We start from the raw sequence: 10,058 nt of genomic DNA on the forward strand, positions 1-10,058 counted from the left end.
TTTGCTTAGTAAGTCTTAGATAAAGCTATAGAATCTTAACAAAGGTAAAATATATTCCTGGAAAAACATCCCCAAATGGGTAACTGAGGTTTACCTGTAAAGTATCATGATCCTATAAAAGAAAAGAGATAAGTACAACTACTTTTCAGAAGTTCTTCCCTCCATCTTAATTAAGTTCTTCATCTGGGTGGTGTGCATGGGAGGGGCCAGAGGAGGAGCGAGGAGCCGAGCATCCTGGAGGACCTCACCTCTGGAGCTCCCAGGAGTGCCCTTGTAGGTCATATTAAACCCAAAGCAAGTCACTCATGCAACACCTTTCATTGGTGTTAATGTATTGCACACAATGGATTACATGGACAAATAAATGCTTACAGTGCTTTTCACTAAAGCTTAAGAATTTGTAAATACTCAAAATGTGTGAAAATACACAATAGCTAAGCTGAATCTACCCTCCAGTCAGGCAGAATAGATAATGCCAGTACCCTTGCTCTGATCAGGACTGGAGTTGTGAGGAAGAGGAACACCTCTCCAATTCTCCACCCGCCCCCCCCATCCCTCAGCTGAGAGGGACAAGGTTAAGCAGGCACCTAGGAACATCCTGAAGGGAAACAAGGGTAACTAGTAAGCCGCTTAATCTTGGGAATCTATACAAGGTATAAAGGATGGGTGGAGCTGGGTTCCTGTGTTCTGAAATCGATGGGACACAGATTGCATCATTTCTACCCGCCTTCTAGACACTTAGGGAGAGAAGAGCCTACTCTGTCTTGGGGTTCTGAAACCCTTTGCTGTGAACCTTGATATATCCAAAACTTTCCCAGGAGTGGGTTTCGGTGTAATGAGGTTCCCCCCCCCCCTTTCTCTCTCAACTCATATAATGTCATTTTCTCTCCAAACAAGGTTCACTGCAAAGTTTTGAATCCTACTTTTAAAATATGCTGAATACTGTGACTTAAATATTCAGTGGGGGGATTTATAGTGGGATGCCTGTCATTTAAAATTGGATTTAACTACTCTGCGTCTGAGAAAAAAATAGAGGAGGCTTTCGATCCCGGTCCCTTCCCCATCTGTCGGCTCGTTCTCGTTGGCTCCCGATGAGGTCGCGCGGCGGGGATTGCCGCCAGGCTGGAAGCGCGACGGTCGGCGTCTCAGCGGCCGGGCGAACTACTAGATGGAGAGACCTCTGGATCTCCTACCCGCACCGCCCGCCGCCCCCAGCCCGGCCCCGCCCCGCGCCCGCCCCTCGCCCGCCCCCTCCGCGCGCATTGGTGCCGCCGCCTGCCGGTCCCCGCGCTCTGGGGAGGGGGCGCCGCGGGGCTGCGGTCCCTCTGCAGAGGGCTGCTCGCTCCCGGTGCGACCGTGGCTTCCCGAGTGCCCCGGCGTCCGGCCCTGCGTCGGTCAGGGACCCGGTGGTAAGTGAGGAGGGCGAGGAGGTTGCGGGGGAGAGGGTGCGGGCAGGTGTCCGGTCCGCTGATCGCCTGTGCGGCGGAGTAGGCGGGAGGTGCCCGCTGGACCACCCAAGGTGGCCGGGGTGAGAATCAGGAAGGTCGTTTGTCCGCAGGCATCTCCAGCCAGAACGACCCTCATCGGCTCTGTCCACCCACCTCATCGTGTTACATCTCCTCCTAGGAGCAGGTGTTGCTGATAGCTTTTTTCATTCTTTGCCCTTTGGGGGGGAAATATGGTGTGGGGTTCCTGGCCATTATCATTGTGCAGAGAACTTGAAGCTGGGTTACCTGCTCCACGCCCCAGCATTTTCCTTTTTGAGTACTTTCTCCTGCGCTCTGGCTCCTGCCAAGCGCACGTCAAGCCGGAGAGACGCCTTCGTCCAGGAGGAAGCTTCGCGGTCCGCCCCGGGAGATGGGAGAGATTCACTACTTTCCCCCCCGAGAGCGACTGCTCTTTGCCTCCGTGCTTCTCTGCTCACGGGAATATGGGGAGGGGTGTTTTCTGTGGCTGTAAACTTGCGGTTCTATCAGGAGATTAGAACAGGGACCTTAAGATTGCCGAGGCGATAAAACTCTCTGCGCAGGTTAAGGACGAATCATTTGCAGCTTGGTGTTATGCGAAGTTTTAGTGTCGCTGTCCTGCTCCTTCCCCATTTCAGTTAGGTTTTATTTGGATATTTGTTGTATTTCTTCATCTGATATACATTCAAGTGAGCTTCTCAAGCAGTTGTCTTTGGGCAATCTAGGATAATTTCAAATGATACGTTTCTAAACATGGTCTAATTTCAATATTTCTATTGGCTCTACATCCTCTGGTTAATAAAAACTCCCAGGCGCTGAGAACTCACAAGAAGGGAGGAGACTTAAAGAGCTATAATCAGCTGTGGTGCTTGTGTTATGGAAGCATATGAGGAGGGACATTGTAAAAATGTTCATATTTTAGTTTTATCATTGTTCTAGGATGACTTTGTCTTTCTGTCAGAGGAATGGAGTATGTAAGACTCAACCTGAGGGGATATTTACTTAGATGATGAACTGATTTTCAGAGTTCCAGTTCCTTCTGTGGTTCATGGAATCAGGGGCTACCCAAATAAACCTTCAACAGTGAAGGATTTACATTAAAAAACAAACACAAAACAGTACAGAGAAAGAGTCCCTTTGTTTATTTAAGGACATCCATCTAAAATTCATAGGATTTTTGTTAGGTGACCACCTCACATCTCTGTTCATTGGTACCCTCATACCACTCTGTGGACTGATTTTAAAATATACCTTTATATTTATGGCACTAATTAGTTTGCCAATTGCATATCTTATCATCTTATGTTTGGCTTTCAAATTAGTTCCAGAGCCAAGATAATAAAATACAAAGAATTTCAAAAGCTTGATTTTAAAATAGCAAGAACTTATCCTGAGTCTTGGTTCAGTTATGAGTTGATGGGTTACATTATGGTTACATGACCATTAAGCAGTTATTAAATTTTTTGACAAGTGAGTCTAGTGCAGATTAGTATCTCCAAACAATTCATTTCTCTGATGAAACTCTTAAAGCCCAGTTTCAGAGGAGAAGCTTTGAAAACAGGCAATCTTGGGTTGAATCTGAGCTCTGTTATCAACTAGTTGTATAATCTAGAGCAAGTTACTTAACCTATCTAGGCCTCAATTTCTTCATCTGTAGATGGTGATCACACCACCTCCTCTGTGATGTTGTGGGAGGATTAGAGGTGTATATAAAAGTGCTTAGCACTTCCTAATACATAGGAGCTGCTCAATAAATGTCAACTATCATTATCATTCACTGTGACCTTCAACTATGTGCTCATTATAGAAAATGTTTAAACAGCAGATACTTAGAAAAAAATGTCAAAATTATACAAACAAATTTACAAGTAGAGAATGACGGTAATGTTAAATTTCCCACAAGCATGTATGAAAAGTAGCACCTCCTTCATGGAACATACATTTTTAGAACAGAAACCTTATGGTATACTGGAAAGAACATTAGAGAGTCAGAGTCTTCAGTTCTAACTCTGGCTCTGACTTCATCTAACTGTGAGACCTTCAGCAGGCCAGCTACCCACGCTGGAGTTTTTTCACCTGGCTCGACTTGAATAAATCTCAAATAATCTCTAAGATCTTTGCAACTTCAGAACTCTTTATTGCATGGAATAAAAAATTACATTAACTTGCTATCACCCTGCTCTTCATTGTTTTTTTGTTGTTTTTGGTGGTGGTGGTGGTGATTTTTGTTTGTTAATTTGCAATTCAGAGAATTAAATAAACAATTCATAGAAACAGCACAACTCCAAAATTGATAAAATAATAACAGATCTGCAGAGTAATCCAAAATAAAGTTTTAACAAAGAAAAGGGAGTAAAATAAATTCACACTGAAGTCTTTTGGATAGGGCAAAAATAAACCCCAATTTTTATTCTCCAGTCATTTCAGTAAATTAGTATATGGGAAATATGCCAAGTAGAATCATATGCATTCAACTGAAATAGTCTCTATAGAAAACAATAGACTGATGGTGAAATAAAATATCCCTCTTTTCTCTTATCAGGTTGCTCCTTAAATAAAACAAAAATCTATCCAGTAAAAGGGCTTTCATGAAGAAATTAGCGAAATTACAAGTAATAGAGAATGTAGGCATTTGTATAACTGGAGAAACCACCTAAAATGACTGTATGGAGTAAGACGAAAGGAATGATTACATCTGGAAGAAATTTTACTCAGTGTGATATTTTTGCCCACTTTTTTGTCACAATAGACTGCTAAGGAAGAGACGATACAGTTTTCTAGAGGAAGAAAGAGTGTAATGTGAAAATGGAGATCACAGTTTCTGAAATACAAGTAGAAAGTAAGGTTGAGACAAGATCAGCAGAAGTTAGATCTCAGGATGAGAGGCAGGAGGAAAAAGCATCGATGCTCTGCTTCAAGAGAAGGAAAAAAGCAGCCAAAGCAATAAAGCCTGAAGCCAGCTCTAAAGCTGCTGATGCAGCAAGGAAGTATCCTCCAGAAGCAGGAGCTTCTGATCAGCCACAGCACCCCAGGGGGGCCTGGGCCTCAATCAAACGCCTTGTAACACGCAGGAAAAGGTCAGAGTCTTCAAAGCAGCAAAAGCCCTTTGAGGCTAAACTGCAATCTGAAATCAATGCTGAGGATGCTAATCCTTCTAAGAAAAAGGCAAAATCCAGACTCAAGATTCCCTGCATAAAATTCTCAAAAGGAGAGAAAAGAAGTAATCACTCCAAAATCATAGAAGACTCAGACCGCAGTGTCAAAGTCCAAGAGGCGGAAAATCTGGTTACAAAAACTCTGACCCAATCAGATGACCAGGCAACAGAGAGCAAGTTGCCCCAGGATGTAAGGGAAGATGTCTCACAGAAAGGGGATGATGAGGTCTGTGAATCAAATGTGAATGACAGCATAACTTCTCCTGGAGAGAAAGTGATTTCAGTAGAACTTGAGGTAGATATGGGTCATTCTGCTATTCAAACAGGAACGCTAATCCTTGAAAAAGATACTGAAATGCTTGAGGAAAAACAAAGCATTCAACCTCAGCAAGTGAGCCCATTGGAAGCTTCAGACACAGAACAGGAGCTCCCAGTGGGTTCTGAGGTTCCTCCCTCGTCTGCAGTTCCAGATCGACAAATTCTGGAAGAAGCCAGAAATGGTGTCCTAGAAAGTGGACCAGATTGGAAGGAGCATGAAAGTAGAGAGATTGTTGTTGAGGAGAGTAGGCCAAAAGATACTGAATTGAGCCAGGAATCAGATTTTCAAGAAAATGAGATCACTGCAGAAAAACCCAAACCAGAAGAAAGCAAAAGAATGGAGCCAATTGCTATTATTATCACAGACACTGAAATCAGTGAATTTGATGTTAAGAAATCTAAAAATGTCCCTAAGCCATTCTTAATTTCAATTGAAAATGAGCAAGTAGGGGTTTTTGCTAATGACAGTAGTTTTGAGGGTAGAACTTCAGAACAATATGAAACACTCTTAATAGAAACAGCTTCTTCTCTTGTCAAGAATGCTATCCAGTTGTCTATAGAACAGCTTGTTAATGAAATGGCCTCTGATGATAATACAATAAACAATCGTCTACAGTGACAATTTCTAGATCATGGGAGGGAAAAACAAAAGCTTAATGGTTAATTATTTTACATATTTGTGGCATTTCTTTTTTCAGCAACAAATGAGAGATTTAGCATCTGTGGAATTGAACCCAACACAATTCCAACCCAGAAGTGCTAAAGAATTAATCAAGTTATAAAACCCTCCCTACCACTGAAATGCAGCCACTTCTGGATTGGAGGAAGTCAGTACAAATTGCAATGAAAAGTGACATCAGGGGAGTTGCTAAAATGGTTTCTGGAGATTAGATTGCTTGGGAGAAGATACATTTAATGAGTACTTGCAATATGCCATAAGCTCCTTCATGTCCTCTGATGTCACAAAGCCTGGTTTCCTTTTGATAGTTCAACACTGTGTATAGGTTAACATCGCATTCTGTTTTCAACAACTTTTTTTTTTACAGTGCACTTTTATGTTATTTGAAATGATGAATATGGTGAACTGTTTTTGTGAATGTGTGATTTATAGTAGTAAGACCACTGCACACTCCTAGGCAGTAGCCTTACCTGAAAATAATATTGCAATCCAAAATATATATATATATATATAGTTTGCTTAAACATGAGTGGTTTCCTAGTCTTGCTCAAGTTCCTTACAAAAGTCATTCACAAATTACTTCAAACAGGCAAATAATTACCAAGTGCAAAGGTGTGGAAACAGGGAGTGCATTTTCCCTCTCCATCTTTCTTCTACCCCAGATAGACCTGTGTAAATCCACTTGTGCAAGATCACCTACTGAAAACCTTAAAAAAAAAAAAAAAGGCAACAACAAAAACAAAAAGTGGAATATTATTTTCTATCTAGAAGAAGACAAACTTCCCAAGTAACAAGTGATCACAGGTAACACAGGATTCATCTTGCAAGATTAAATCTCTGGAGACTGTATTCATCAATCTCTCAAAGAGGGGAGAGTGGATTCAAAGCCAACCTGGCAGTAAAAGTCCTAGAAAACCACAATCAGTTCAGTTCAGTCGCTCAGTCGTGTCCGACTCTTTGCGACCCCATGGACTGCAGCACTCCAGGCCTCCCTGTCCAGCACCAACTCCTAGAGCTTACTCAAACTCTTGTCCATTGAGTCGGTGATGTCACCCAACCACCTCATCCTCTGTCATCCCCTTCTCCTCCCGCCCTCAATCTTTCCGAGCCATCAGGGTCTTTTCAAATGAGTCAGCTCTTCGCATCAGGTGGCCAAAGTATTGAAGTTTCAGCTTCAACATCAGTCCTTCCAATGAATATTCAGGACTGATTTCCTCTAGGATGGACTGGTTGGATTGTGATTTATTAGGAAATCACAATAATTTAATGAAAATATTATTCATTCTTGCTCAAGAATAAGCCAAATACATAGCTGAATAGAAAGTGAAAAGTTACTACTAAAGTACATTATATTTGAAATACTAGTATTCTTTCATTGTGCCTATGTGTTAAGAGACACCAGTAAACATTTTACATGGATATTGAAAATTTACTTTTTCATCAGTACTTCTAGTCCAGCTAATCCCTTACACAAAAATATGAACTTAATATAACAAGAAGGGCTAGTGTTTTATTTAGTTATTTAAATCATCGATCTCAGTGATTGCCATATTTTTTGAAAAAGTAATTGTTTCAACCTTTCCTTGTGTGAAATGGCCATAAGACTGCAATACACTTCCCTACCTCACAGGTCAGGGTTCACACTGTACAGTCCCCTACTGAGTGACAGTGTCACTCTGAAAGTAGATGAAATAGCAAAGGACTTTCGCTTGAGTTGTAAGGTACTTGTTAAAGGTATGCATATGTTCTTAAAGAAAAGAATGTATGTTAGATGATTCCAAACGATCTGGTGACTTCCTGCATTATTTATGGATTGCATACAGAAAGTATGTGCTAATTTGTCCCTTAGAATCTTGTTTCTTCCTCTAAGTGTATATTGAGACCTCTGGCAGAAGAACGTGACTTTGGAACTGAACCAGATAATGGATATTATTTGTTGAAGTGTAAAAGTATTTCCCCAGATTTTCCTCCCTTCATGCTTATAACCTTGCAGGGAGGGGAGCGCAAGGAAGGAAACTACCAATCCTTCAATTTAGCAAGATGAAAAGTGGATCTTTCAAAACATGACCCAAGAAATCAATTTCTTTTAATTATATAATTCTTAAACAAAAGACTGCTAAGTCATCCTCCCTAAAAATACTTTTTAATTCACTATATGTGGTGCTAACGGACTTGGATAGCTACCAGCAACTACATATTTAAAAGTGAGCAATTTTTTTAAAAACTGACTAAAGTTGGTGCATTTTACAGAGTTTTGAAGAATCCTGCCTTCATTTATTGAAAGGATGGCTCAAGCCAATATACTTGATTGTAAGTTTTTAGTAATTTCTCATGAATGAGCAAAAAGTATAGCGCTTACCAGTATTGAAAATATTTTCAAATGTTTAGATATATTTATTTGGGAGTTTTAAAAACATGTGAGATAAAAATGTGTAATGAATATTTTTTAAGACTAAGTAGTCCTAGGTTTCTACTGTTTTTTTCCCTTGTGGTGTGGTACATATTTGGTTAGAATGTATTATAATTGAGTGTTTTTGTGATGAAATGTGTATTCTATTTGCATTCATTCTTAAATGGTTTCTCCTCAGTCTTTTCTATTGAGAATATCTGGTGAATTAAGTAAGTAGGATTGCAGTTTGAAAAAGAAATCCAGAAATGCACTGGTCTCAATCTGATTATTTCTGCTACATGGCCAAATTCTACTACTGTGAATTGTAAGATGATCTAAGTTGTTTTGCTCTTATAGAAATAATCAAGAATCAGATGACTTAGGAGTCTCTCATAAAGCATTTTTTATTTTAAGCAATTTGACCTTATATGTAAGACATCAAGTGAATGTAAATAAGTTCTTATTCAATTCACATCCACTTGACAATATTAAAATATCACTTAAAAGGCAATTTAATAACACCACATTAGTTTTCCTTTAAATTTGCTGTGGTATGAATGCTGCTTTTAATGAACATTCATCAATTAGCTAGGATTCAGTTCCTCTTGAACTCAGAATTTTACAAGGCTAGCTGGTTTATCAGATGATTTTTCAACACATTATATTCCCCCTTTTGAGAGTCGTGTTATTCAGTTTGCTTTACAACAAGAATAAGAAAATCCTCCTCTATTTTGTGTAGCACTAGCCGCTTAACATTTTCTCAAAGTACTTTATAGGGTATAAAAATAGTCCCTGGTAACATTTAAGTAAAGGCAGCAGGAAACAAAAGAACATTCAACTAGAAATTAGGTTCCCTGCCACCTCCTCCACCTCAAAGAACAATAAGCATGTGGCACAGATGGAGTTCTTCAGAAAAACTGTCTGCATAATTTTCTTTGAAGATAATCTATTTGACAGCATGAAGTTTGTGATCTTAATTGGTCTACTATTTAGTGAAGTCTTAGACACTCGATTGATGTATTTCTGAGAGAATACGTTATTTCACCAGTATGTGTGACTCACCTTCCTGCTAAAGGCTTTTAGAAATACAGTTTGTGAGGGTACCAGTCCAATCTGGCTTCTGCAAAAAATTCAGAGTTAACTTCATCCATAAGTTTCTAACTTCAAGTTGCCTTATTTTTTTATAGTTAAAAATTAATTTGAGGGGGGAGGGACAGTTTACAGCAGAATTTTTAACATAATTGTTAGGTTTTAGAATCCCATTGTTTGACGAGATCCTTTTAATGTCAACTTTATTCAGATGTGTGAAGTCTGCTTTTTAATTTCACCTGATACTCAATACATTAGGGGTGGACTTCTCTGCCTGCCCTTTCTGCAATTTTAAAGATCTTTATTTAAGGTTTAGAGTTCTTTAGGTTCAAATTCCTGTGATGTTTTATTGTGTAACTTAGTTTCTTATTATACAGAATTCAAATTTTCAGTATATAGTACATTTTATGGTACATTTTTGAAAAGATCCTTAGTTACAAAAAATTAACAGAAAGCAACTACTTAAATTTAGGTTGAATTCAATTTATTCAATGTTTTGGGTATGACCCATCCCAAACACTGATAAAGGGGACAGGCTCTCTCTGCCTTGAAAAGCCCAGCCTGAGAAACAGCAGCAACTGAAGCTGAGATGGGGGTTAAGAAAGAGCCACAGGGACACAGCGCTGCGATGCACTGCGAGGGAGACGAGAGAGGGAGGAATTCATTTTGTCAAGGGTGGGGAGATGGTCATATAAATGCAGGGGCAGCTGGTCAGATAAATGCAGGGGCAGCTTGATAGCATTTGGTTTCTAAGTAGTTTCAAAGTATATTCCTTCTGATTTGTGAACAGGTGCAGAAAAAAAGCCTGCATAATGTTACATATTTATAGTAGTTCTTTGTAAAAATGTTAATTGGATGAGCTATTATGAAAGCAAAAGTTCTAATTTGTATTTCTTATTAAAATTAGTACTATATTACCGTGGATCAGATGCAAATATTAAAGAAATAATACTCTGTAAAAA

At 39.7% G+C, this 10,058-nt stretch overlaps 1 protein-coding gene across 1 annotated transcript; it reads left to right on the top strand.

The window, feature by feature from the left end:
- The first annotated feature begins 1,293 nt into the window (after positions 1 to 1,293).
- On the top strand, positions 1,294 to 6,254 carry AKAP5 (A-kinase anchoring protein 5). Its single transcript, XM_065941077.1, has 2 exons — positions 1,294 to 1,409; positions 4,009 to 6,254. The coding sequence occupies exon 2, from the start codon at positions 4,272 to 4,274 to the stop codon at positions 5,556 to 5,558; it is 1,287 nt and encodes a 428-aa protein (XP_065797149.1). The 5' UTR covers positions 1,294 to 1,409; positions 4,009 to 4,271; the 3' UTR covers positions 5,559 to 6,254.
- The last annotated feature ends 3,804 nt before the right edge of the window (positions 6,255 to 10,058 follow it).

The sequence above is a fragment of the Muntiacus reevesi genome, chromosome 7 (assembly GCF_963930625.1).
Source record: "Muntiacus reevesi chromosome 7, mMunRee1.1, whole genome shotgun sequence".
Taxonomy (NCBI): Eukaryota; Metazoa; Chordata; class Mammalia; order Artiodactyla; family Cervidae; genus Muntiacus; species Muntiacus reevesi.